This window comes from Chlorocebus sabaeus, chromosome 16 (assembly GCF_047675955.1).
Source record: "Chlorocebus sabaeus isolate Y175 chromosome 16, mChlSab1.0.hap1, whole genome shotgun sequence".
Taxonomy (NCBI): Eukaryota; Metazoa; Chordata; class Mammalia; order Primates; family Cercopithecidae; genus Chlorocebus; species Chlorocebus sabaeus.
Genome location: NC_132919.1, coordinates 1,971,325 through 1,998,723, shown reverse-complemented (window position 1 = coordinate 1,998,723; position 27,399 = coordinate 1,971,325). Strand labels below are relative to the sequence as shown.

Here is a 27,399-nt window from a genome sequence, read left to right as displayed (position 1 = left end):
TTGGCCAGGTGAGGTGGCTCACGCCTCTAATTCCAGCACTTTGGGAGGCCGGGACAGGTGGATTGCTTGAGCTCACAAGTTGGAGACCATCACGCACAAGATGGTGAAACCCTTCTCTACAAAAAATACAAAAATTAGCCGGGCATGGTGATGTGCACCTGCAGCCCCAGCTACTTGGGAGGCTGAGGTGGGAGGATGGATGGCTTGAGCCCAGGAGGCGGAGGCCATCAAGACTGTGCCACTGCACTCCAGCCTGGGTGATAGAGTCAGACCTTGTCTTTTATTTATTTATTTTGAGACAGAGTCTCTCTCTGTCACCCAGGCTGGAGTGCAATGGCACAATGTCAGCTCACTGCAAGCTCTGCCTCCTGGGTTCCAGCGATTCTCCTGCCTCAGCCTCCCGAAGTAGCTGGGACTACAGGTACCCATCACCACGCCCAGCTAATTTTTTGTATTTTTAGTAGAGACGGGGTTTCACCACGTTAGCCAGGATGGTCTCGATCTCCTGACCTCGTGATCTGCCTCCCAAAGTGCTGGGATTACAGGCATGAGCCACCACACCTGGCCCAGACCTTGTCTTTAAAAGTAAAGAGAAGAAAGAGTGGGCACTCCTAGCTAGGTGTAGTGGCTCAGGCCTATAATTCTAGCACTTTGGGAGGCTGAGGCAGGTGGATTGTTTGAGCTAAAGAGTTTGAGACCAGCCTGGGCAACATGGCAAAACCCTCTCTCTACAAAAAAATATAGAAATTAGCCAGGCATGGTGGCGCATGCCTGTAATGCCAGCTACTAAGGAGGCTGAGGCAGAATTGCATGAACCCAGGAGGTCGAGACTGCAGTGAGCCAGGATCTTGGCTACTGCTCCCCAGCCTGGATGACAGAGTGAGCCTGTCTCAAAAAAAAAAAAAAAAAGAAAGAGAAACTAAACAATCCTCAAAGTATCCAAGAACAACTAACTACACTCCCCAAAGAGAAAACCAGCTGGATTGCTTAGGCCTTGGCTGTAGTCACTAAAGAATGGCATCAATCTCAGAAACCCTGAAGATGGGATCAATTTAGGAAGAGGCTGTTTGTTCTGTACTGTCTCTGGCCTCCACCCAAGGTCTGGCATCAACCCACCCTTCAAGCTCACCGTTCAGCGAGGTTAGAGCACTTAGGGAGAAGCAGGGAACACAGCCAGGTTTTGAGAGAAGACCAGCACACAACTCTCAGGGATCTGGATAGAGAAGACTAAATTACTGTGGTTCGGGCAGCCTTGCCAGGTGATGTCTTCCCAAAACTTCTCAGATGTATATTCCTCCCTGATTGTGCCACCGAGCCTCCTTCCCTTCAGTTTGGGCCTTCAAACTTCCACCGATAACGTGTGAGTATGTGCCCCCATGCAGAAGCTTGTCCTGGGACTCACAACTGAAAACATCTCCCTGCTTGGCGCTGCCCAGAAGACCATGTAGATGGCTAAGAAACCGACTTCCATTATAAAATTTTTTGTGTGTGTACCAGGAAAAAGATGCTCAAAATCCAAATCACCACTTTATTATGTGGCAGTCGCCATGGTGCCAGCCTGTCTTCCCCATGTCACCCTTCTAATCCAGGGCTCTCCAATCATTTTCATGTTTGAGTTTCACAAGTCAATGTCCATTAAGGCCTTGTGCTCCCCTTTTCTTCAATACAAAGCAGGTCCCATATAATTTGAGTCTCAAGAATTGATAGTTGTCTCTTAACTGGTCCTGGTGAGGCGCACTCACAGCAGTGGAGGGCCCTGGGAGGGCACAGATGACGGAGGCTACCCCAAGAGGGGCTGGATGTAGGAGCAGAGACATTTCTTGATCTTTCACTTTGCAAACTGGTCCAAGAACTTGAGGTAGGCCTGACGCTGGGCTGCAGCTGCTGGAATGAAGTGGCCACCAGAGTGGGCGAGGGTAATGGCTCCGGGGAATCGGCTGGCCAATTGCATACTCTCCTGAGAGGGGATGACTTTGTCAGTGTCCCCGAAAACATGGAGTGAAGGCAATGACAAGGGCCTTTGCAGGATGGATTCCTTGAACCCAAGGCCCCGGGGACAGAAACCAGATACCAAGATGATAAACCGTGGCAAGGGGAAGCGGGGATCGCCTGCCTGGCCCAGGGCACATATAAAGGCTGCTAGCGCAGCCCCTTGGCTGAAACCAAGAAGGCCGTCAAAAGGCCCCAGCCTGCTGAGTGCCTGCGCCACCATCCCCAGGGATTCCTCCAGGCCCCTGCATACGGCGGGCTCTTCCAATGCGGAGAACACGTCCGCCTCCTGCTCTGAAAACCACCAGCCTCGAGGCTGCTCCTCTGGAGGGCAGGACCCTACAGCGGTATGGGGAAAGAGGATGGGATTAGCGCATGGGAGGCTCCAGGAGGCAAAGAAATGAGAAAGGGCGGGAGATTTCCAGATGACAGGAAAAGAGGGAATCGAGGCGAAAATCTGGGGGAAATGAGGGGCGGGGAATGGATTGGCCTGAACAGGAGACAGCGGAGGAAGACGACGAAGGCGGAAGCCTGGGAGGACAGGCTGCAGTTTGAGCAAGAGGGTATGGGCCGCGAGAAACGAAGGGTGTGGACCGGGTGGGAGGAATGAGGGTGGACGCAGGGTGGGGGATGCTGAGGGGTGTCGAGGGGACGAAACAAGAGGGAGAAAACTGAGTGTATTTCCGGAGCAGGGCTTGTCTCACCGAAGTCTGATCCGGCGCCCTCGGGGCCCGGGGCGTCGGGGACCGGGTGCGGGCCGCTGAGGCACACGAGCTCGGCGCGGGCCCGCAGCGCCTTCCTCAGCGCCCCGGTCTTCTCGCGGAAGCCCCGCTCGCTCTGCCGGAAGCCCGCCAGGCACAGGACCCGCAGGGGTCGCTGCGCGGCCATTATGACCGGCAAGGAGCGACGGAAGCACCGGAAGCGGTCTTTCCCCGACCGGAAGTAGAATGCAAAGGGCGGAGCCAATCGTCCGCAACACCCCGAAGGCGGGCCTCGGAGCGCCAAGGCGTTCCCATGACAACGGCAAAGGGCGGGGCGCAGCCAGAGCAAGGGCGGATACCTGAGGCCCCGGAGCTTGTCAAGGAGCAAACGGCGCCACCTTCTTGTCTCTGCAGCTGCAGTCCTCGCAAGCCACGGCTGAAGGGGGATGCGTGGACCCCTCCTGCACCTGAGGTTGCAGACTTTGGTCAGGGTCTCGTTTCTGCGACCCTGCATTTCCCTCCGCTCCGCTCCTGTGCATTTCCCGTCGCGGTCGCAGGGCGGCGGCCTCGGCTCGTGTCGCCAGGGAGGCGGCCAGTGCCCAGGCGCGGTCTCTCCTCCTTCCGGGAAGCCCCGCCTACCTTCCCCCGCGCGGGTCGGCCCGGGGTCTGGGGACGCCGGTCCAGGCCGTGGTTCACCGTCCAGGGCCCCAAGGAGCTGCCAGCGTAGAAGTCCATCGGGTAGGGCTGCTGCCAGGAAATGTCCCTCAGAGCCACGGCCGCCTAGGGGAGGGGAGCGGACAATAACATTCGCCAGTGTTTTTCTGCTCCTGGATGACTGACTGCAGTCCTCACGTCGGCCTGTGAAGGGCACACTGTCCCCCACCACAGAAGGGAAATGTGTGGTTCAGAGAGGTTCAGGGCCTTGCCTAAGGCTACACAGCTAGGAGGTGACTCCGTTGGAGAAATCGAGACAGTCAGACTCCGGAATCTATGAACATAGCGAAATGCTGCCCACCCACACCACTCCACTGCAGACCTGGCCTTCGAGAACCGCGTCTAAAGCCCGCTCTCTCCCAGAGCTTGGGGTTACCTCATAGGGTGTCAGCAGAGGCGTGGGGAAGGCTGTGCCCCAGTCAATGGAGAGGCGTGGACACGCCACCTGCACCCACCTGGAAAGGGAAGCCAGGTCAGACCCGAGGAAGGGCCTCCTCTGCCCGCAGCATGCTGAAGACCATGACAGTGCCCCAGCACACCCATTCATTAACAGGCTTTATGAATCCTAAAGTAAAGACAGTGACCCACTGCTGTTTGGAATACTGTGTTGTTGCGTGTTTTCTCCGGTTTCCTCTGCCGACAATGAGCTTTCCAGGGCAGCTCACTGGTGATAGTATCCCCAGAACCAAATTTAGTACCTGGTACAGGGCAGGTGTCAGCCACCACTCAGACGCATCTCACAAGGACAAATGTGATGGTGCCATTGCCTCTGAGCCCCAGAGTCCCAAAGCAGGGATGACCCAGTTAGCCCTCCCAGGGAGGTCTCTGTAAACATTAAAATTCCATGGCCATGGAAGCAATTCCTGTTGGCTCCAGCCTTCAAGATGAGATGGGCAAGACCCAGCTTCTAAGTTTCTTTAGCCGGTCATAGCCAAGCAGGTAAGGTGGGGAAACTCACACATCCACCTCGGGAAGTAGGCTAAGCTTGCTGGGGAAGATCTCAGAGAGCAGCAGCCTCACGAAGGAAAGGCCCAAGGCTCGGAGTCGAGATTCCAGGTGCTGTTAGGAGAGGGAGACAGGGTGGGGGTCACCTGGTAAAGCAGCCAAAGCTGAACCTGTGGCCTACAGGTTTTCCCAGCTGTGTTCCCAGCCACTACCCTCCTCCAGAGGCTGTCCTGAGCCCACTGACCTCCAGGATCTTAGGACTGCCCTGGCGGCCCAGAGTGCCCAGAATAAGGCCCCAGGACTTAGCGGAGCGGGCGGTGGCTATGGCTTCCTGGCGAGCAGTCCTCATGCGCTGGTGGTCATAGTGCTCTCTGGACAGGACTTTGCTGTACGGGTCATACCTGGAAAAGCAGCAGTCAGGGTCACAGTGCAGCACTGTGGGGACTACGACCGTGCACACAGCTCCTGACTCAGCCCCGTGGGCTCCTGAACCTTTAGGCCCCACGCAGGTAATTAGGAACAGAGGCAAGAGCGGGGATTGTCGTTAGGAAGACCTGTCCCACAGCTGAGCAGACACAAGAGATGGCGGCTTTAGGATTTCAGTGGAAACCCCAGGAGACCGGTATGCAACAGCAGCCCTGGAGCTAATGCCCAGATCCAGGGCCCAAGTGCCGCAGACCCTTAGGGCTGGTGGCTCAGTGGCCAGGAAATGGGGATGCAGCCCACTGAGGGCCTCGGTGGCGGGAGTCTCACCCCACACCAGCTGGTCAGCCCAGCCCAGCCCGGCCCAGCCCATACCGGTAAGCGGGGACATTGGGGTTGGCAATCATGACAGACTCCAGATGGAAGCGGCCATCTCCAAGATACCTGCAGGGGTGGAAAGGAGGCTGTAAGTGTGGTTTGGGGCAGCAGAAGAGGCACTCGCTGGCTTAGAAGTCCACAGGGCTGGCCGGACATGGTGGCTCACGCCTGTAATCCCAGCACTTTGGGAGGCCGAGGCGGGCGGATCACAAGGTCAGGAGATTGAGACCATCCTGGCTAGCAAGATGAAACCCCGTCTCTACTAAAAATACAAAAAACTTAGCTGGGCACGGTGGCACGCATCTGTAGTCCCAGCTACTGGGGAGGCTGAGGCAGAAGAATCACTTGAACCCGGGAGGCGGAGGCTGCAGTGAGCCGAGATCGTACCACTGCACTCCAACCTGGGCGACAGAGCGAGACTCTGTCTCAAAAAAAAGTCCAGAGGACTGAATTCCCGGCTGGCTGTGCTGTGACTCTGTGTGAACTGGGACAAGCAATCATTTCACCTCTTGGAGCCTTGGTTTTCTCATATGTGAGATAAGAGTTTGAACTGGATGACTCTATTTACATAAAGCAGAATCTAAGAACTGTCCCACCCCAAGCTTCTGGGGAAGAGTGAAGGAGCAGCCCGGCCATGGTGAGGCCACCTGGGGTTCTACAGATCCTCATTTGGAAGTTGGGGAACAGATTCTCCTTTACAAGCTCAATACAGATGTGGACAGTGGTGTTCAAATAACCAACATTTCTGGCACTGTGGAAGACAGTTTTTCACAGACACGGGTGGGAGTGGCGGATGGTTTCAGGATGAAACTGTCCCACCTCAGATCATCAGGCATTAGAATCTCAGAAGGATCATGCAGCCTAGATCCCTCACATACACAGGTCACGACAGGGTTTGAGCTACGAGAATCTCATGCCGCAGTGGATCTGACAGGAGTGGAGCTCAGCCGGTCAAGCTGGCTGGCCCACCCCTCACCTTCCACTGTGCGGCAGGGTTCCTAACAGGCCATGGGACCAGGACTGGGGACCTCTGATCGATGCTGTACATGAGGTCGCAGGGCATACAACGGCTACTTTCTGCCCAAACTAGCTCTTGGGTTCAGTTACTGAGTTATAACAATAGCTACCTCATTTTCATTTTTTTGTTGTTGTTGTTTTTTTCAGATAGGGTCTTACTCTGTCACCCAGGCTGAGTGATTCAATCACGGCTCACTGCAGCCTCGACATCTCAGGCTCAAGCGATCCTCTCCCCTAAGCCTCCTGAGGAGCTGGGACTACAGGCGTGGACACCATACCCAGCCAATTTTTCTTCTTTCTTTTTCCTTTCTCTTTTTTTTTTTTTGGAGAGAACAGGGTTTCATTATGTTGCCCAGGCTGGCCTCAGACTCCTGGACATATGCAAGTCTCCTGCCTTGGCCTCCCAAAGTGTTGGGGTTACAGGCGTGAGCCACCGCGCCCGGCCAACAGCTCCTGTGTATTGGACTTGTGCCTTCTATGTACCGGGCACAGACTAAGTACCTGAAGTGAATTCGTTCACGCAGTCCTATCTACTCATCCTCCGAGATACTAGTATAGTATACCTATTTTACAGAAGATACAACTGAGGCTCAGGGATGTTAAGAAACTTGCCTAATATTAAACAGCTGGGAAGCAGCGTATCTGAAGCTCAACCCCAGGCTGCACCAAGTGTGCCCGCAGACGTGCTGTCCCTGACAGTAGCTTCCCAGCCCTGCAGACTCCAGAGTGTGAGAGCTAACCTGCCTGTAGCGGCTCCTTCTCTCCCTCTTGGCGACCACACTTCATTCTGATGAATGGCTAACACTCGGGGTGTCCCTCCCTCCAACATACACTTTGAAGCCCCCAAGGGTAGAAACCGAGTGGCGCGGGCACAGGGGGAATGCGGCTCAGGGAGCAGGGCTGCCAGGTCTGGGCTGGGGAAGGCCCTGATGTGGACCTGTCTAGGGGCAGGGGTGTCAGGCCTGTGGGAACAGCCTCTGAAGTCCCAGAGGTGGGACTGAGTCAGGGAGTGCCCCTCCCTCCCAGACATTAGTAAGGAATGGGGCTCCCTTCCCTGGTCCCAGTCAGGGGAGCTGTCGGCTCTCAGGCTGGCTGCATTCACACAACATTAAGCATTTCCATTACCTAAAATAATGAGGCGGCGGGAGACACACTGCTTCTGCTTGTTAGCTGTCCGGATGGCAAATTAACAGGGCTGCAGCCTGGGCGTGCCCATCCATCTTCCCCAATTATATTCCCACCATTTCCAGCCCACCCTCATCCCCCGCGTCAGGCCCTCTGACTCTTGCCCCCACCCTGCACAGCCTTCTGGGTGGTGGACTGGGTCATGGAGAAAGCGACAGTAAACCTGAAGTCTGGTCCCTGTTTGGTCCCCACCTTGCAGTGTGACCTTGGGCAGTAAGGAACATTAGATTTGGTTTCTTTCCTGGATGATGAACCTCAGGCTCCCTCCCAGGATACAGTCAGGTCTCTAGGACTGACTTGGCTCCCATTTTTAACTTACACAACGGCCTCCACCTCTTCGGGCAGTCGGGGGGATGTGCAGCCCAGAATCTCTCCAGGGGACAGGGGCTTGCACTGTGGGACACTCACACGGTACTCAGCTTTCAGCTCCTGGGCGGCTGCCTGTAGGAATGACGAGGGAAGGGAAGCCAGTGGCTGGGGCAGGAGAGCCAGGGCTGAGAAACAGCCTGGAGCACCTGGGGATCCAGCAACAGCCAGAGAGTGGCTGCTGTCCACCCTGTGGGAGGCCGAGGATCCTCGTTCCACTCACCTGCAAGGTCGACACAAACTGAATGGTGCTGACCAGGGCAAGGGCAGTGGCTGGGGGAAAGGTGAGGCGGAGAGAGTCCAGGAGGTGGGTAGTGTCTATCCGGATGTCCACAAACACGTACAGCACCCGGAAGTCTTGGGCCGAGGTGTCCATGGGAACTGCGGGAGGGAGGGGTTCAGGAGCTGTTTGGGAGGCAGGAGCAGCAGAGGGCCCGGCCCAGGCTCAGGTCTCTGAGCAACCAGGCCCAGTGGCTTCAGCCTGGGGGTAAAAGGGCAGGGTAGGAGAAGAGGGGGTCACAGGTCCCCTAGAAGCTCCTTCTCAATCGGACTTCTCTGTCACCCGGCCAGGGCCTGGCCTGCTCTACGACCAGCAGCCTTTCAAACACCCGCATCTGGGACAGAGCACAGTTGCCAAGGCAACCAAATCCAAAGGAAAGATGCACCTGCAGAGCAGGCAGGCAGAGGCCACCCCAGAAACCAGGAGGGACCTCGTGTCTCCAAGCAGGACAAGAAGCCACTGCCGTGGGGAAGATGAGTGTGCAGCCTGCCTCCCTGCCAGCCCCGCCATCGTCCAGGTGTCCTGGCCCCGCCATACCCAGGCAACTGTGGCCGTAGTGCACCAAGAAGTCAGCTCCCAGGGCCCTCGCCGTGAAGTCATCCACACAGCAAGCCCCATAGGTCACGTCACCCATCACCATCACTTCAGCCTCCGTGAACCTGTCGGTGGGGGGGACAGTGGGACAGGGACACAGGGAGTGGGGTGGCAGAGACCCAATGCTGGGAGGGTGTCTCAGGGCCCAGCTCCTCTCCCTACTTCTCCAGTTCCTTGGGTTGGCAGCTGCCACTTCTGCCAACAAAGAGTAGGAGGGGCACAGCTGCCACCTCCCCCAGCCTGGCAACCGCTCCTGGAACTGTTGCTGCACGAGGACCCTCATTCTTCTGCCCAGGCTCAGGCTGCAAGAGGGACCCCAACCCTCAGTCTGGCACACATGGGGTCAAAACACAGATGCCCCCTGCCCTGACTCACCCACCCAGAGCAGTGAGCACGCACACACACACAAAGGTCCTCACTCCCACGCTGAGGCTTCGGTGGGCATAGGTGTGGCTGTATGGATACACACAGCCCCCATCTCGCCTGGACCCCCACTCCCTCCCCACCACGGGACCCCACTTCCTCCCCACCACAGGACCCCACTTCCTCCCCACCACAGGCAGGGCCCCCACTTCCTCTCCACCACAGGACCCCACTCCCTCCCCACCACAGGCAGGGCCCCCACTTCCTCCCCACCACAGGACCCCACTCCCTCCCCACCATGGGACCCCACTCCCTCCCCACCACGGGACCCCACTTCCTCCCCACCACAGGACCCCACTCCCTCCCCACCACAGGCAGGGCCCCCACTTCCTCCCCACCACAGGACCCCACTCCCTCCCCACCACAGGCAGGACCCCACTTCCTCCCCACCACAGGACCCCACTCCCTCCCCACCACAGGACCCCACTCCCTCCCCACCACAGGACCCCACTTCCTCCCCACCACGGGACCCCACTCCCTCCCCACCACAGGCAGGGCCCCACTTCCTCCCCACCACGGGACCCCACTCCCTCCCCACCACAGGCAGGACCCCCACTTCCTCCCCACCACAGGCAGGACCCCCACTCCCTCCCCACCACAGGACCCCACTCCCTCCCCACCACAGGCAGGACCCCCACTTCCTCCCCACTACAGGCAGGACCCCACTCCCTCCCCACCACAGGCAGGACCCTCTCGCCTGGACCCCCACTTCCTCCCCACCACAGGCAGGGCCCCCACTTCCTCCCCACCACAGGACCCCACTCCCTCCCCACCACAGGCAGGACCCTCTCGCCTGGACCCCCACTTCCTCCCCACCACAGGACCCCCACTCCCTCCCCACCACAGGCAGGGCACTTGGTGCCCAGGACGGGGGACCCAGGCACAGGTCCCCCACAGCACATGGCGCCACCTACACGCCTCCTGCCTCAGGAAGAGGAGGCTCTGGCCAGAACACTGCGGTGGGATCTGCTGCCAGGCCAGAATCACTGGGGGAGGGGGTGGGTGGGGAAGACGTGGGTGGGGAAGATGTGGGTGAGGAAGACCCTGTACCCCTAAACTCACCCTAGGAATGGAGGAGAGCACCCTCTTCCTTGGAAGAGACTCACCCTTGGGGTGTGGAGCCTGGCTCAGTGACTGGGGTCCCCCCATCCTTCCCCTGGGGCTGTGGCAGTGGAAGAGTTGAGCTCCTGCTAGTCACCCCCTGCTCCACCCCCTTCCCCAAATCAGGCTGTGCCCAGAAGCAGATTATTCAGCTCCTTAGAATGCAGCCCAGGCGTCTGAGTCAGCCAGAGCACTTAATTTTTTATAGATTAAAATGTATGCAAATTGGCCTGAGCCCCAGAGAGCATCCCCAAGGGGCAAGAGGGTAGGAGCAGGGAAGTGAGTTTGTGGTAACAGGATTGGGGGGGGGAAGGAGGCAGCAGGGGAAGGGGAGGGGGCAACAGGGGAGGGGGAGGGGGAGCAGAGGAGGGGGATGGGGCGGCAGGGGAGGGGCAACAGGGGAAGGGGAGGGGGCAACAGGGGAAGGGGAGGGGCAACAGGGAGGGGGAGGGGGCAACAAGGGAGGCAGGGGGGAGCAGGGGAGGGGGGAGCAGGGGAGGGGGATGGGGCAGCAGGGGAGGGGGATGGGGGAGCAGGGGAGGGGAAGGGGGAACAGGGGAGGGGGACTGGGGAACAGGGGAGGGGGACTGGGCAACAGGGGAGGGGGACTGGGCAACAGGGGAGGGGGAGGGAACAGGAGGGGAGGCAGAGGGGGGAGATAGGGAGGGGGCAAGAGGGAAGGGGGAGGGAGAGCAGGGGAGGGGGAGGGGGAGCAGGGGAGGGAGGGGGATGGGGCAGCAGGGGAGTGGGAGGTTCCCAGCATGGGATGACCTCCCCTTTCTTCGTTCCCATCCCCTGTTCCTGTGCTGGTTCCAGATGGCTAAGCTCTCACCCTCCCCACCAGGGATGGCTCACTGTATTGCAGAAACTTAGAGTGACGGGGTAGGATGTAGAGAAACTGAATACCTTCTCCCGGACACTCCGTGCTCCAAACCCATCCTTGCTCTACTTCCCCAAATGTGCCTGAGGAAAAGGTGCCCCCGCCGCCCCCACCGACAGACCTCTCACTGACCACTCAGCACATTTCAGGGGCAGCTTGGAGAATTCTCAGGTTCCTCCCTGGGTCCTACCACCTGCTCTGGGTGCAGCTTTGAAGACACTGGGATTGGTTTCTTTCTCTGTCCCAAATGTTTAGGGAGGAGAGGTTTGCAAGGACACGCAGGGCCTCAGCAAGCTGGAGATTTGTTTCACGTTTTCCCTTAGTGTGTTCGTGGTTGTGGGAGGGAAAGGGGGACGGCGGAGGTCCAGAAGGAAAAAATGCCCGCCACCAGGGCATTAACCACCCGGGTAATGAGCACAGGGGGTGGGAGCAGCCTGGCTCAGCCTCCTCTCCAGGGTCCCAAGCCTCACCTTTCCAAGATGTCCACAATGGTACAGGCAAAGAGGAGGAGGCCTTCCGGCATTTGCAAGGCCACTGCGAGACAGAGCAAAGACGTGAGAGGTGGAGGGCTAGGAAGGGGCTACAGGGGGGACGCTGTCCCATCCGGGCCAGGCAGCCCCTCCACCCCCACCCCAGCTCAATGATCACAGGCTCACCCTTCTTGGCCTGGGCTTGTTGGATCCTCCAGATGGTCTTGGGGATCTCAAAGTTGTAGTTGGAAGGCAGGACCTGGATTGCTGCCTGCAGCTGGGGGTTCTTCAGGATCTCAGGGGGGATCTGATTGGCCACGCGGCCCCGAGGGGCCCGAACTAGAATGGATATAAGGCCTGAGCTGGTGTCTGTCTTTGGCCGCAGCTAGACTGAGGTGGAATAGAGACCCCTTTTCAGGGTCTGTCGGTGCCCCCACTCAAGCATAGAAATAAAAAATTTTGAGTCATCTCAAGAAAAGTCCCAGGCATCTTAGCTAGCCCTATAACCAGCAATTAGGGAAGTCAGTAACTTGCTAAACAAGAAGATAATAAACAACACTCACTCAAGTCAGAGTCATGAGATATCTGGTTCCCCACAGGAACTAAAGATAACATCTTGACATGTATCCCTAAGTTGTTTTTCAGAAACCAGGACCCCCCACCAGATGAAAAATGCCAACTAACTGCTGTCATGTAAGACCTAAGACAGACTGAAGCCAGAAAGTAGGTCAGAAATTTCCAGAAATTCCCCAGCCCTTAATTCACTTTAAAGACCCCCCTGCAGCCCAGCCTTTAAAAATCCTTTGTGGCGGGTGCGGCTCACGCCTGGAATCTCAAAGTGCTGGGAGACTGAGGCGTGCGGATCACGAGGTCGGGAGATCGAGACCATCCTGGCTAGCAAGGTGAAACCCCATCTCTACTAAAAATACAAAAACTTAGCCAGCCGTGGTGGCGGGCGCCTGTAATCCCAGCTACTCGGGAGGCTGAGGCAGGAGAATGGCGCGAACCTGGGAGGCGGAGCTTGCAGTGAGCCAAGACTGTGCCACTGCACTCCAGCCTGGGCAACAGAGCGAGACTCCGTCTCTAAATAAATAAATAAAATTAAAAAAATAAAAACCCTTTGCTTGCAAGCCATCAGGGAGTTTAGGTCTTAAGCCTTAGCTGCCCAGTCTCCCTGCTTGGCGCCTTACAGTAAATGCTTGTTCTCTCCCTGCAAATCTCAATGTCAGTGTTTGGCTTTGCTTTGTGAGGACGGGGAGACCCAAGTTGAGTTCAGTAAAAAGACCCAGTTAAGCTGTTAACTCCACCAAGTTTAAGGGCCAGATGCAGACACCAAGGGGGTTGGCCCAGCTTTCATTCTCACTGAATTCATCCCGAAGGTAGAGACAATTCATTAAGCCAGAAGGTAACCGGTATAATTTCCATGTTGTGAAATTACTGGGAATGGAAGACTTGAGCCCATGAATAGAATATGGCTCACCGTCTTCCTCAGGAGAGTAGAGGTGACACCAGGGGGCTAAGGAGCAAAGAATGAGTCTGAGTCCACATACCGCTCCTTGATAGAGAACAGCCCTGCGGAAAACCCAAGTCAGTCTAGCCAGCCCAGCCAGCCTGGGAGAATGTCTCCCCTCTCCCTCCTCCTGAGGATACCTTGAAGGTTTGAGCTTCTAGATATGAGGTCTATAAGCAAACCATTAAACATGAATACTAACTTAAAAGACTGCCCTCCTTACTCCGAATCCCACTGACTATGGCCACACTGGTTAATTCTTTCACGCTTACCTCTCCCCATTTAAAAGGGAAATAAACGTCATACACTGACTTAGCTGTCCCATTGCTCCTCCTTACTCTTAAGCCAGGAAAGATGGGAAGAACACTTGAGTCAGGGTGGTGGACGTACCAGTAAGGACAGAAAAGTGACCTTGTCCCTTAGGGACCAGTAGTCTAGCAAAGACAGGTTTACACATAATTACAACTCCTGGAGTAAAGGGGAAACCGTAGCGCTTAGAAAGACTGCAGCCGTTACTCTGGTCTCACCCTGTTCCCCACAATTCAGCTTATTATTTTTTAAGGCAGGGTCTCACTCCATCACCCAGCCTGGAGTGCAGGGGCGCAGTCATGGTCCACTGCGGCCTTGACCTCCTGGGCTCAAACGATAATCCTCCCACCTCAGCCCCCCCAGTAGCTAGGACCACAGGCACTGCCAAGATGCACAGCATTTTTTTTTTTTTTAAAGGCAGAGTCTCACTCTGTCTGCCAGGCTGGAGTGCAGTGGCGTGATCTCAACTCACTGCAACCTCAGCCTCCCAGGCTCAAGCAATTCTCCTGCCTCAGCCTCCCAAGTAGCTGGGATTACAGGCATGCGCCACCACGCCTAGCTAATTTTTGTATTTTTAGTAGAGACAGGGTTTCAACATGTTTGCCAGGCTGGTCTTGAACTCCTGACATCAGGTGATCCGCCCACCTCTGCCTCCCAGAGTGCTGGATTACAGGTGTGAGCCACCTCGCCCAGTCACGCACAGCTATTTTTTAATTTTTTTGTGCATACAGGGTCCCCCTATCTTGCCCAGACTGGTGTGGAATTCCTGGGCTCACACAATCCTCCTCAGCCTCCCAAAGTGCTCAGACTAAAGGTGTAAGCCACTATGCCCTGCCCCCACATTAAGCTTAGTTCAACCCTGATATCTCTTTAGGAGCCAGACAGTCTGAGGATATGAAAAGGCAAGAAATTAACTTATTCAACGACTATGTATTGAGACTGTACTGTGTGCCAAAACTTCTGCTAGGGCCCCACGCTATGATAGGAGGGATCCGCCCAGATTTGAGGCTTCACCCACTCTGTGGGCGGCGGTGGGGATGGTCCAGTGGAGATCTAGTCTGGCAGGCTGGGACCCTGAGACCAGATTTGAACGTTACCACTGCTGTGGTTTTTGGTCAGTTGTTTCAAAAGCCTTGGACAATCAGCCTAGGCTTCCTAGGCCCATCACAGATCCTCCTCTGACAGGTCCCTAGTGGTCGTTGGGGTGTAGGAGCTGCTAACACCAGCCCTTCAATGTGTCCCAGGGGCCAGGAGGCACCTCCTCCTATATCACAAGGCTATGATATGTTTACATTAACATTCCCCTAGTAGACTGAGATCTCTGATCCCAGTACCTGCACCCAGCGCAGGCCTGGCATTCGGTGGGCGCTCAGTTAATGCCTGGCGAATGAAACCTTGTGCCTCTTCCCTGAAAGCATTCCCTGAGGGCGCACTCGTAAAATGCCCGCTGCGCCGGGCGCGGTGGCTCAAGCCTGTAATCTCAGCACTTTGGGAGGCCGAGACGGGCGGATCACGAGGTCAGGAGATCGAGACCATCCTGGCTAACACGGTGAAACCCTGTCTCTACTAAAAAATACAAAAAACTAGCCGGGCGAGGTGGCGGGCGTCTGTGGTCCCAGCTACTCGGGAGGCTGAGGCAGGAGAATGGCGTGAACCCGGGAGGCGGAGCTTGCAGTGAGCTGAGATCCGGCCACTGCACTCCAGCCTGGGCGACACAGCGAGACTCTGTCTCAAAAAAAAAAAAAAAAAAAAAATGCCCGCTGCAACGGGCCTGGCCGCTTCCCTCCCCGTCGAGTCCGTTTTATCAGTCAATCTTCCTGCGTCCGTCTGCCCGCCAAGGCAAGGCTGTAGTTTCCAATTTGAGGATTCAGGGCTGCTCTCGGTCGCGCCCTAAAGCTGCAAAAGACTGGTACCCCTGGGCTCCGGTTGACAGCGACCCCCAGCTAGTGACAGCGGCCCAAGGCGACTAACAGCGGGTTCTAGAGGAGAAAGACGCTGCCGCCGTTAAAGGGGGTTGGTCCTGTCCCTAACTTGGGGGCCCCGCCCTGAGATGCGAGGTCTGGAGGGCGCAGAGTTGCAGCACCCACCTCTGCCAGGGCCGTTTCGGCCGCCCTGCTCCGCTGCCCCGAACGCAACCAGCGCCGCCATCACTTGCCTGCGCACGTGGTACTAAAAAGACAGCGCTGGAAGAACGCGGAGAGCGCAGACATTGCGATCGATCGCCGATCGGTCAGCGGGGGGCGGGGATACCCGCTGGGCGGGGCCATAAAGGAGGAGATAGGGGCGGGGCTACACGGAGCTCCACCCCAGCCCAGAATCCCGGGACTCAGGATTCCCTGGTAGTCCCCGACCACTGCAGTTGCCCTCTCCCTGCGACTCAGTCTCCCACTCCTCTCCCCGGCCGTGCACGAGCCTACTACTCCCGGACCAGGGCTCTCCTATGTGCTAACTCCCTGCACGAGCTTTGCAGGCCGAGTCTTGTGAAGGGGGACACCCACGAGATCTTCCTTCAGACCCCCTGCCAGTCTCCCCCTCCTGGTAAACAGTGGCCAGTCACCCGGCCGCCGTGTGGGGCCACGTTCCCTACCTAGGGGGACCCCACTGTCCGGCAGGACAGAACTCAGGGACCACCAACCCAACTCCAACTTGAGAGTCTTGGTGCAGGTTTCTGGATCGCCCTTATCACCTTTAAAAAAATTTTTTTTTGAGACAGGATCTTGGTCTGTCGCCCAGGCTGGAGCGCAGTGGTGCGATCATTGTTCACAGCAGTCTCAATCTTCTGCGCTCAGGCCGTCTTCCTGCCTCAGCCCCCTGAGTACCCAGGACCACAAGCGTACGTTCAGTTAAGTTTTTTGTTTTTTGTTTTTAGTAGAGATAAGGTTTCACTGTTTTGCCCAGGCTGGTCTTGAACCTCTGGACTCAAGCAGTCCTCCCACTTTGGCTTCCCAAAGTGCTGGGATTACAGACGTGAGCCACTGCACCCAGCCCTTATCACCTTTAGAATCCACCGTGTAGACCCTGTAGAAGGTTCACATGGGCGAAACTGCACCTTTGGGGAAGGCCCACAGCCTGAGGGTGCTTTCCTGGGAGGGTGGGCAGTCAAGGACTGTGATGTCCAACCCTTCTGGACCCTGGCCAACCTTTGCCCTGCCCCTCAGGGCTAGTCTTTCTCCTGATCACTGACAGAGCCCAAGAGACCCCAAAGAGAAGACAGCCAGTGAAACAGCTTTGACCTTTGGAAGAGCAAAGTACCTGCAGGACTGGCCCTCAGCAGACTGTCCTGCAGAACAATGGTCTGTCAGGGCTGACAGTCTACCCAGTCCCCTGGTGTCCTCCTCTTCTCTCTGTGGTGGTGCTGTGAGCACAGCTAGCACTTTAAGTCAGCTCTGTGGCCTCAGGCTCCCCCAGAGGCCCTCCCTGCTTGGAAACCCCTAATTAAGGTGCAGGGAGAAGTGAAAACAAGCAGCCAGAGACAGGCCCTGCCTGGGAGGCTTCCCGGGGGAGGAGGAATGGCTGGGCAGGCGGGGAGTGATCACCAAGGGTCAGTGCTCGGCCCCTGAGGCCATCAGCACTCTTAGGACAGGTAGCTCTAGACAGAAACATGACCACTGTGGGTCCCAAGAACACTCCCCTCCACTCGATAAGCGTCCAGACTGGAACTTCCCATCTCCCCTCATCTTCTCCGGATCCCCAGGGTGCAAGATCTGAATTCCAGGAGCTCACTCAGGCCCTCCTTTCTCAGGACACCACTGCCCAGCCTGTGGACAGCCTTAGCTCTGGCTGCAGCATCGAGTTTCAAGGGGAAAGGATTGACTCCAGCTGAGCAATGGCTTCTCCCTAGCAGGCGCCATATCCCTTGGGACCTTTCCCTCATCAGAGGTGGGGCCTGTGGATGGCAAAGGTCCTATCCTCTTGTAACATCACCCCGCATCCACTGTGCCTAATGAACTGCTCTGGCACGCATTAGGAAGCCAGATGATGCCTAGGAGAACTGGACGTGCAGAACAGATGTGAGACTGCTTCCTCAAGACCCCGTAGTGCAGGACATTGGGGGCTGCCATTCAGCTTGGGCCGAGGACACCTCCATCTGTCTGTGGGGGTCTCCCTGCCTGAGTTACTCAGCAGTCTAATTACTGCCTGACAAGAAGGCGGGCACAGCGCACCCCCACATTACACCACAACACCCGCCTTCACTCATCCCCACCCCCTGGCTGGACTCCAAGGCAGCACCCAGCCCTCCTGAGGCCTGAAATAACTCTGCTTCTCACACTCACGCCCAGCCCCAGCCAACTTTTCCTAAGATGCTAGAGTTTGTGGGCTAGGGGGTCATGGGGAGGCGGCTTGGGGAGGTGGAAGGAGGATTATCCCACATTCAGTCCCTGAGTCAGGCCCACACTTTATCGCTGATCTGTGATGTGACGTTGAGCAAGTTGTTCATCCTCTCTGGACCTCGGTGTACTGCCAGAGGGCCTCTCAAGCCCCCAGTGTCAGGGCTCAGGCAGGCAGTGGGGTCAGCAGTGCCTTGCAGCTGGTGGTTAAGAGAAGGAATGCCTCACCTTCTGTTCCCACCCCAAGAAGGACCAATCTTTTTTCGTTGTTTTTAACTGCTCCTGTGGCCATGGGCAGTGTGCCCAGAGTAGCAGCCATCAATCTTTTTTTATCTTTAAACATTTTTTTGAAATAGATATGGAGTCTAACTGTATTGCCCAGGCTGCTCTCGAACTCCTGGCCTCAAGCAATCCTCCCACCCCAAGGCTTCCAAAATGGTGAGATTATAGGTATAAGCCCATGGTCCTCAGGAAGGACCAATCTTATTCATCTTCAGAACAAGGTTACTTCTCACCTTCAAGCATCTGCATGGAATGCCCTTCCCCCTTCTCAATGTGGTAAACTCAGCTCTCAAGACCTAACTCCAAGGGCACCTCTTCTGTGACTGTTTCCTGATTATCCCATAGTCCCTGGCAGAGCTAGCAGAGCCCTTTCTCAGTCTTTGTGACTTCTGTCAAACTCAAGATGGTTTGTGGGTCTTTCTTCTCCCATGACACCTGAAGCTTCTGGAAGCCCAAGCCCAGAGCCTTAGCTCAAATCGAAGCTTCAGTGCCACCAAATGCATGTATGAGTGAATACATCAGACTGGCCTTCTTTTTGTTTGTTTGTTTTGTTTTGTTTTTTTGAGACAGAGTCTCGCTCTGTTGCCCAGGCAGGAGTACAGTGGTGTGATCTTGGCTCACTGTAACTTCCATCTCCTGGGTTCAAGAGATTCTCCTATAGCCTCCCAAGTAACTGGAATTACAGGTGCGTGCCACCACACTTGGCTAATTTTTGTATTTTTAATAGAGACAGGGTTTCACCCCAGCCAAGCTGGTCTTGAACTCCTGACCTCAAGTGATCTGCTCAGTTCGGCCTCCCAAAGTGCTGGAATTACAGGTGTGAGCCACCGCGCCCAGCCTGACCTTTTTTTTCTTTTCTTTTTTTCTTTTTTTTTTTTTTTTTTTTTTTGAGATAGTCTTGCTCTGTCACCCAGGCTGGAATGCAGTGGCACGATCTCAGCTCACTGCAACCTCCACCTCCGGGGTTCAAGCGATTCTCCTGACTCAGCCTCCTGAGTAGCTGGGATTACAGATGCATGCCACTATGCCCAGCTAATTTTTGTATTTTTAGTAGAGACTGGGTTTCACCATGCTGTCCAGGCTGGTCTCAAACTCCTGACCTCGTGATCAGCCAGCCTCCACCTCCCAAAGTGCTAGGATTACAGGCGTGAGCCACCGCGCCGGCCCTGACCTTCTTTTTGACCTTCCTATCATGTCACCTTTTCCTACAAGGAGGGATTCAGTTGAATTTCTGCTTGGATGTCACCTGCTCAGAGCAACTTTCCTTCACTGCCACCCCTACCCCTGTGTCAGCTCCAGAATAATACTCTGCTTGTTTTCTTCTAAGCACCATCTTCCCATCTTCTCTGGACTTTCCTCATTTGGTCCCTATTAAAATGGAAACTCGGCCGGGCGCGGTGGCTCACGTCTGTAATCTCAGCACTTTGGGAGGCCGAGGCGGGCGGATCACGAGGTCAGGGGATCGAGACCATCCTGGCTAACGCAGGGAAACCCCGTCTCTACTCAAAATACAAAAAACTAGCCGGGCGCGGTGGCGGGCGCCTGTAACCCCAGCTACTTGGGAGGCTGAGGCAGGAGAACGGCGTGAACCCGGGAGGCAGAGCTTGCAGTGAGCTGAGATCCAGCCACTGCACTCCAGCCTGGGCGACAGAGCGAGACTCCGTCTCAAAAAAAAAAAAAAAAAAAAGGAAACTCCTTGAGGACAGGGCAAAGACAAGCCTTTTTCGTCTGCTGAACTTTTAGCCACAGTAGTGCCCCACACATGCTGAGCCTTCGGTGAATGTGTGTTGAATGAGAGCCTTGGTCCATCCACTTTTCCTTCCCTTCGAATCCCTCTGATCTCAGGCCAGCAGAGGGTGCCGCCTCCACCCAGGATCTCGCCTGGCCCGAACCTTCTCTTCTCTTCCCTCAGCCCAACAGGCCCCTGCGGGACCCGCTTTCCAAGGGGCGTCTCCTCTATTTTCCGCGAACTCCTGGAGGGGTCTGTGTGGACCAAGGGAGATCAGAGACCCTCCCCCACCCCACCCAGGTGGAGACAGCCCACCTGAGCCCGCATGGGTCCTTCCTTCTCCCTGGAATTTGCAATTGACCCTTCCCGAATGGCTTGCTCCTCTCCTCTCCCCACAAAAGAACGGTGTCCTGGGACTCGGGGTGCGGGGCAGCCGGTTTCGCTGGAGCTGTCCGGTGCGGGGAAGAGCCGTCGAGACTGGGAGAAGGGGCGCTGGGCAGGGAGCAGACGGGGCAGGGAGCTCACTCGCGATCCAGACTCTGGGCGGCGGTCCTCGCGTCCCAGCCGCCTCTCCGGATGACCTCCAGCCGCGAAGGGCGAGCGGGCGGGGGCTGGGCTGCGGGTTCGGGCTCCGGGAGGCCTGCGGGGCCTGGGAGGGGCGTGGAGTGGTCCGAGGACCGGCTTGGGGACTGGGGCAGGTGCCTGGACGGACGCCGGCCGAGGATCTTCCCCGGGGGCGGGTGCAGTGAAAACACCTTGGGAGGCGGCGCCGCGCGGCTGAGCGCTGCTGCCCTGGGAATAGGACGGCGCTCGGCACTGCGAGCTGAGAGCACTTTCATAAATTTTGTATGGGAGGCGCTCCGTGAGCGGGGGCGGGGAGCGGAGCGAGAGGGAGGGAGCTAGCGAGCAAAGGAGGGAGGGAGGAGGAGAGGAGGGGGAAGCCGGGGTGGGGGGGAGGAAGGGAGGCGCCCCGCTCCGCCGATCGCTCGGTCCTGCAAACGCGCGCCGGGCGCTTTCCCCGGAGCTCGGCGGTGCGTGCGAGCGCCCTTTTGCAGCAGCCGCGGCGGCGGTGGTCCGAGGGGGCGGAGAGGAGGGGGCTGCGACCGGCCGGCCAGGGGGCGGCGTCCCCCCTCAAAACCGCCTGCAAAGTGCTCCGGGTGGCAGAAGCAGGCCGCCGGCTCCGTGGAACAAGCCGCTCGCCCCGGGGCTGAGCAAGCGCGCGGGGCTGCCGGGCAGCACCACGGTTGCTTGCGGGCGCCGGTGTCCTCGGCGCGGGGCTGGAGCTCACCATGCCCCTGAGGGGCCGGGCCACCGGGCACGAGCGGATCCCCGGCTTGCCCCCGCCTCGACGCGCTCGGATTAGCTGCAGCTGGCGCCCAGGGATTTGAATCTGGACCCCGGGAGGGAGTGCGCCTAGGCCGACCTCGGAGCGGCGGCCCCGTGGCCAACATGCTTCGCAAAGGTGAGTTGGAGCCGCAGGGGCAAGTTGAAGTTGAATGCGCTCAGGAAAGAGCCGTGAGCCCGGGAGCCGCCCGGCGCTGGGGCTCCCGATCCGGGAAGTAGCCCCCGGCGGGCTGGTGGGTTTTGCCGGGCGCACCCGCCGAGGGGCTGCTGCTGGGGCTCAGCTCCCGTCGGTGGCCAGTTGTGAGACACGGGGTTTGCTCCGTGGATCGAGTGGCCAGGCCTAGAGATCAGGCCGGAGGGGTCAGTCGGAGACCAGAGTGAGCAGCCGGTGGTGGAAGGGGAGCCGGCCTCCTGGGACCTTTGCTTTGCTGTGATAAAGTTTTGCACTTGCAGGCTCCATCCCCTGCGCGGGCACACGCCCTTGCTTCTGCCGCTTTGTGGAGGCCGAGTCCGCACGGCGCTCCTGTGCAGCCAGCGGTCAGTGACCGCGCGGCCCGGGCGCTCCCCGCGCGCCCTAGGTCCCCAGACGAGGCCCGGACGCGGACGTCTTCTCTGCAGTCCTGCTCTGATCCCCAGGGATGGGCTCTGGGCACCCAGCTGCTGAGGGTGGGGAGCAGCCAGCGCCTGATGTCCAGTTCCTCAAACTTTCCTTATGCTGGGAGTGCAGGGACGCGAAGGCCGTGCCGCCAGTGTGCGCGACCGGTGCCCAGCTCAACTTGAGGACAGCTGGCTTCGCGACCACCTTAGCTAGACGCCCCGGCAGTCCGGCCCAGTACCGAGCGCGGCAAAGTTGGTGCGGGCACCGGGGAAGTCCCGCCGCGCCCCCACGTGGTTGCCACGCTGGGCGCCGTTCCCCGGGCCCTGGGAGGGCAAGTGATCACGCCGGGAGCCCACGGGCCCCGCCACCAGCTGTTCCAGCCTCTGCGTCTGCCTCTCTCCCCTCCCAGGTCCGAGCGGGCTGTGGCGCCCCGCCGGGATCCCCCGCGCCTGGCCCGGCCGGGAGGCTGAGAAGCCGCGGGGCCTGCGGTTGGCTGCCCCGGCCCTGCGGGAGCCCGCTGAGGCGGGAGCTCAGGTAGCGGAGGGGCCTGATCCCTGCGCTCCGCGCTCCAGCCTTAATCCGCCCCTGTTTCCATGGCAACAGACCGAGGTGTCGTAAGCACAGGATTCTGACCTCACAGCAGGATGGGGAAGGAGAAAACGCGCACGGGGAGGGGGTGGAGGTGGGGGAGGTAGGGGAGGTGGGGGAGGGGGGGAAGCGAAGCCCTAAGATGGGCGGAGAGAAGCAGATGTGGAGGTGATGGCGGAGACCCAGATATAAGCAGGTCAGACAGGTGGGTGGAGGAACCACGCCTTTGGTGGGGCGGTAAAGGCCGTTTGGTGGTCGCAGCTTGGGCCGACCGAGGAAGCTGAGTTGCCCAGTCGTCTTGGAAGAGTCACAAACTTGTGTGTGATTTATGCCCTCCACGTGGGTCGGTGCAGTGCAGGGGGAAACGCTGGCTGTCTTGCTGTGGTGTGGAAGAGTCTCTGGGGCTAGTTGGAGAAACCGCTTCGCAGACACACCCCAGATCCTCCTTTTCCCTGCAGAAAGGCACAAAAAGTCCTTTCAGCAACCGAGCAGTGCTGGCCAAAGTGTCTTTGCACAGAGAAGGTGCTTTTTACAGAGCTGAGCACGAGCCCAGGTCTGAGAAACTTGGGCCTGGAGCATGCAAACTTGCCCCAGTCGGGAAGGCTTCCCGGGCACCTCTAAGAGGCCGCCATGTCTGGGCTGCTGGTCTGTGATAGGGATAATGGAGAGGAACTGACATCTCATTTCCCTTTTGGTCTTTTGTCTTTTGGCAGTTTATAGTTAAAAATGAGCCACCAAGCAGCCCACGCACTTTATTTATATGGTTTAGGTGCCCAAGGAGGCTCCAGCAGCCTCCAAGAGCCTTTCTCTCCCACCCTGGCTAGCCAGAGGCCCAGCTATGGATGAGCCCATTGCATTGTGGAGGCGGCTCCCGTGGGGGAGCCTCCTTACCCTGCACAAGAGGTGGCCACTGGAGGCTTAGCAGTCACGTGTGTTTGCTACTCAGGCTGTTTTTTCCTTCCTGCACAGCCTGGTTGGCTGAAGAGGTTCCACCGATAGGTTTCCACCTGAATTGGCCCAAAGGAAGCAGAGAAGAGAAGCCCTTCACTAGGCTGGGCTCAGCCTGGGGACCTGGAGACTGCCCCTAGGACACTGTGTGGACAGAGGACTTGTGTTGGTTCTTTCCTGGGCAGGCAGTTTTCTCTCTTGGCCCCAGATCCTGATCCTTTGGATTTGTTTCTTCTGCACACCTGTATAGGACACTCAGATTCTCTGTATGGATTCTAGGTAGGCGCCCAAAGCCAAAAGCATGCCTGAGGCTAATGCCCAGGGAGGTGGCCATTCAAGTGTCTGCTTCTAGAATTGTTCCCAAAGTCTCCAAGCAAAAATGATATAGGAGGCCAGGTGCAGTGGCTCATGGCTATAATACCAGCATTTTGGGAGGCCAAGGTAGGAGGATCACTTGAGACCAGGAGTTCGAGGCCAGCCTGGGCAACAGAGTGAGACTCCGTCTCTACAAAAAAAAAAAAAAATTTTTTTTTTTTTTTGAGACGGAGTCTCACTGTGTTGCCCAGGCTGGAGTGCAGTGGTGCAATCTCAGCTAACTGCAACCTCTGCCTCCCAGATTCAAGCAATTCTCCTGCCTCAGCCTCCCAAGTAGCTAGGACTACAGGTGCACGCCACCATGCTTGACTCATTTTTTGTATTTTTAGTAGAGATGGGGTTTTGCCATGTTGGCCAGGCTGGTCTCAAACTCCTGGTCTCAAGTGATCCACCCACTTCTGCCTCCCGAAGTGCTGGGATTACAGGTGTGAGTCACTGCACCTGGCCAAAATTTTTAAAAATTATCCAGGTGCAGTGGCATATGCTGGTAGTCCCAGCTACTTGGGAGGCTGAGATGGGAGGATCACTTGAGTTGAGAGGTAGCGGCTGCAGTGGGCCGAGATTGTGCTACTGCCCTGCAGCCTGCAGGACAAAGCCAGGCGCTATTTAAAAAAAAAAAAAAAAAAAAAAAACAAACAGACTGGGCACGGTGGCTCACACCTGTAATCCCAGCACTTTGGGAGGCCAAGTTGGGAGGATCACTTGAGGTCAGGAGTTCAAGACCAGCCTGACCAACATGGTGAAACCCCAACTCTACTAAAAATACAAAAATTAGCCAGTCGTGCTGGCACATGCCTGTTATCCCAGCTTCTTGGGAAGCTGAGGCAGGAGAATCACTTGAACTCGGGAGGCGGAGGTTGCATTGAGCCGAGATTGCGCCACTGCACTCCAGCCCGGGAAAACATGCAAGACTCCATCAAAAAAAAAAAAAAAAAAAAAAAAAAAAAAAAAAAAAAAGATATAGGAAGTGTTTAGACAGATCTTGCTATTTTCTTGCCTATAATATGCAGAGCCCTATGTGGGGTCCTGGACCTGAAGGAGTGTAATAATTTAATTATGATTCTGAAAAGGGTTTGAAAGATGAAGAAAGAGTAGCCTTCCCTAGATCCTGTGGGGAGGAGGGAAGAGAAGAAAACCCTTATCTTTCTGCAAAGGGCAGGGCTCATGGTCTTGATAACGGGGTGCCCTGCGCAGTGAGGAGTCCAGTGGTATGAAGCCCCAGAGGAGGAGGAAGGCAGGAGCAGACCTTGGGCCATGAGGATCATCTTTCTGATTGCTGGTTGTCCTAGTAAAGCTGTCCCCTGGCACGACATTTTGGGAGGACTGGGGGGACTGCCTTGCGTCTCTTAATGAAAGGACTACTGGCCGCAGCCCCACCTCTGTGAACTAGAACAGCCCCAGTGGGAGAAAGCTGCTGATAGTCCTGGTAGCTGAAGGCTTCAGCAGCTGCCCTCCCTGATTCTCCATCTCGTGGCCTAGCCGGCAAAACCAGGGATATTAAAAGCAAGCCTCTGGTTGAGAGGTGAGAGGCAGGAGGGCAAGCGAGGCCCCGAGCCACCTGGCAACATCCAGGAAGGAAGGGCGGCCTGTTGGGGGGTTTGCTTTGCCAGAAGTGGCCTACTTAAGGTCAGGACCCATGGTTTTCATGTGTAGAGCTATAAAAACAGAATGCAAATCAAGAACCTCTGGGCTAATACAGAACCTTTCCTTAAAGTTTTTGTCTTGTTAAGCAACAAAATAGAGTGCCAAATAGGCTTTGTTAAGTGGCAGTCTAATTAATAATTTAAAATCTTGTAACTGTCTTTCATTAGAATTTATCTGTACATCAACCACAAAATCAGTCAAACACACTCATTTATAAGTTAATGCCATCCCTGAATAATTCAGCAAGAGCTAGATTAAGGCCTACAACCCAGCAAGATGCATTTGGTTCCGTTGGTCTCCATGGGCAGATGGGCTGGGCTGGTGGCAGATTTGGGCTTCTTTTTTGTGGAAAGAAGGGAAGGCAAAGGGAAGGAGGGACCGTGGTGACGTCAGACGGTTGCTTGACTTGAATCCAGAGCTCCTCTAGGTGTTTGGAGAGTCTTCATGTGGCCAGACGTGGGCAGGCTACATCTTTGCTTCTCTCTGGGGGCAACCAAGACTTGGAGCTATTAGTAATATAGCTGCCCTTAGCCCCAGTGGCGAGGGGGAGAGAAGAGTGTTCCGTGGACGGCCAAGACACTCTTTTCTGTGCAGAGGAAATATAGAGGGGAGATACAAGAGCCCTTATCAAGCTGTGAGACTTTTTAGCCCAAATCCAGGTGCAGAAGTCAGATTTCGGTCTTCCCAGCCCATTTCTGTCCCAATCAAGGCAGGTAGCCTGGTGGAACCAATCTCACCAAAACAGCTTCTTTCCTTAGGAGCTTCTGGGCTGCTGCTCTCCTCAAAGCTCTGGGTCCTTATGCCAGAAAAAAAGAAGCCAAGAGGAGAGATTTTAGGGGAGCACCCTGACAGAGAGAAGAGGCAGAGCGAGTTGCTAAGTAAAGCCCATGCATGCATTTTCTCACCAGTAGCCAGAATAACAGCAAGGACAGCAGAGCGATGTTCCTGTGAGCTCAGACAACATAGAAAAAGTGTTTTGGTTCAGTTCCCACCACGCCAGCACGGAAACAATTCCTTACTGCAGAGTGTTCAGGTCCATTTTCGACAGGGAAACTGTTCATGACCCACACTCCCAGCACGAGCCCTGGTTCCTCCACAGTAGGAATGAGCTTCAGAGTTTCTGGCCTCCGCCTCAGCTTGCCAACCTGGAGCCCTCTGGGCGGTTACCTGGCTCTGTTGAGGGAGACCAGGTAGACACCCGGAGCAGACACACGCTCCATGCCAGGAGAGGTTCTTGGCTGAGTTTGAGAAGAAGTAGTCTCAAGAGGAAAAGGCAGGGGAAGGGGTAGGTGTTTGCCCCTGGCCAGTGGTGGAGTTGAAAGCAGATGACATCGAGGAGGGGGAGTTGTGTGGGGCGAGTCCAACTCCAAGCTCTGACCATGTCTTTGGGATGAGGCTTGAAAAAGGACAGAGCAATTCACTTGCTGGAGATGAGAAGGAGGGGCAGGCGTCGTGAAGGATGTGGAGAGCGGAACTGCCTGGTACCATCTGCAGTGAAGTAGTGGTTAAGGTTAAAGCAGAGAGGAGATGACAGGGAGGGAACAGATGGCCGAGGCAGCAAAATAGCTGGCAAAACGGGAGCGGAGCCTCCAGGGACGGCAGAAGCCAGGACCTCCACGCAGAGTGCCAGAAGCAGCCCTTTCCTCGGGGTGCAGTGGCCGGACCTCCCTGGGCAGAAGTGAGACAGAGAGAGGAGTCAGGAAGGGACCCTGGCGCGAGGGCCCCCCCAAGGCCTGGAGAAGACTGAGGGAACCGTCAGCTCCAAGGCTAGGGCTGCAGGAGCAGGGGCCTCCAGGGATGTCGAGAAACTGGAGAGAGGAGCCCACTGACTTGGTGTCCATCACTAGAATGAGTCACGGCCACCTCGGGCTTCACAGAGCATGCCCAGCCAAGCCTGCGGCGAGGAGATATGGATGCTAGCTGGAAACAGGCAGCAGGCAATAACCTGCTCTTCCCCACCTGTGCATCCCTGTCCACATGCTACCAATAGCCGCTTGCGTTTACTGAGCCTCACTGAGGGTGCTCCACGCCTTATCTCATGCCACCTCCACCACCACCCTGCAGGATCCGTCTGTGCTTATTCCAGATGAGGAAACTGAGGCATAGCTAGCTGGAGTCCCTTTACCTGGGCCACCCAGCCGGCACACTGCTGAGTCAGGATGCAGCCCCCGCTCTGTCTGTCAAGCCCACCCTCCCCCTTGCTCTCTGGACCTCTGTGCTCCACTGTCTCACGTGCCCATCTGTCTTGATTTCTCTGACATTTGTTTTGTGGGGCGCT

At 56.8% G+C, this 27,399-nt stretch overlaps 3 protein-coding genes across 6 annotated transcripts in view; 1 reads left to right on the top strand and 2 right to left on the bottom strand.

Moving 5' to 3' along the window:
* Positions 1–1,514: 1,514 nt before the first annotated feature.
* On the bottom strand, positions 1,515–3,140 carry OVCA2 (OVCA2 serine hydrolase domain containing). The gene is made up of 2 exons (XM_008009809.3): positions 2,694–3,140; positions 1,515–2,328 (listed from the first exon to the last, which is right to left on the bottom strand). Exons 1-2 carry the CDS (start codon positions 2,875–2,877, stop codon positions 1,829–1,831), a joined length of 684 nt encoding a protein of 227 aa, XP_008008000.3. The 5' UTR covers positions 2,878–3,140; the 3' UTR covers positions 1,515–1,828.
* On the bottom strand, positions 1,515–15,500 carry DPH1 (diphthamide biosynthesis 1). 4 transcript variants are annotated; one of them, XM_008009810.3, is made up of 13 exons: positions 15,373–15,500; positions 11,653–11,805; positions 11,467–11,530; positions 8,536–8,657; positions 7,942–8,099; positions 7,672–7,793; positions 5,148–5,216; positions 4,594–4,750; positions 4,363–4,463; positions 3,781–3,859; positions 3,330–3,470; positions 3,050–3,157; positions 1,515–2,328 (listed from the first exon to the last, which is right to left on the bottom strand). In XM_008009810.3, exons 1-12 carry the CDS (start codon positions 15,431–15,433, stop codon positions 3,068–3,070), a joined length of 1,317 nt encoding a protein of 438 aa, XP_008008001.1. In that variant the 5' UTR covers positions 15,434–15,500; the 3' UTR covers positions 1,515–2,328; positions 3,050–3,067. The 4 variants fall into 4 exon arrangements, with proteins under 4 accessions (XP_008008001.1, XP_072860678.1, XP_072860679.1 ...); XM_073004577.1 differs by lacking the exon at positions 15,373–15,500 and adding an exon at positions 12,947–13,036; XM_073004578.1 differs by lacking the exons at positions 11,467–11,530; positions 11,653–11,805; positions 15,373–15,500 and adding an exon at positions 10,078–10,279.
* Positions 15,501–17,303: 1,803 nt separating this feature from the next.
* The window catches only part of RTN4RL1 (reticulon 4 receptor like 1), a 95,247-nt gene continuing 85,151 nt past the window's right edge, over positions 17,304–27,399 (top strand). The window contains exon 1 of the mRNA XM_008009808.3: positions 17,304–21,086. Within this exon, the coding sequence (XP_008007999.1) occupies positions 21,074–21,086 (13 nt within the window). The 5' untranslated portion in view covers positions 17,304–21,073. The remainder of the gene's footprint in view (positions 21,087–27,399) is intronic.

Excerpts from the sequence above, each read along its gene's own strand:
- DPH1 (XM_008009810.3), bottom strand. The coding sequence starts at position 15,433 with ATGGCGGCGCTGGTTGCGTTCGGGGCAGCGGAGCAGGGCGGCCGAAAC. Across the intron at positions 11,531-11,652 it reads ACAAGCCCAGGCCAAGAAGG|TGGCCTTGCAAATGCCGGAA; the intron begins GTGAGCCTGTGA and ends TCTGTCTCGCAG. Across the intron at positions 3,471-3,780 it reads CTCTGCTGACACCCTATGAG|GCGGCCGTGGCTCTGAGGGA; the intron begins GTAACCCCAAGC and ends CCCCTCCCCTAG.
- OVCA2 (XM_008009809.3), bottom strand. The coding sequence starts at position 2,877 with ATGGCCGCGCAGCGACCCCTGCGGGTCCTGTGCCTGGCGGGCTTCCGG. Across the intron at positions 2,329-2,693 it reads GGGCGCCGGATCAGACTTCG|GGTCCTGCCCTCCAGAGGAG; the intron begins GTGAGACAAGCC and ends ATACCGCTGTAG.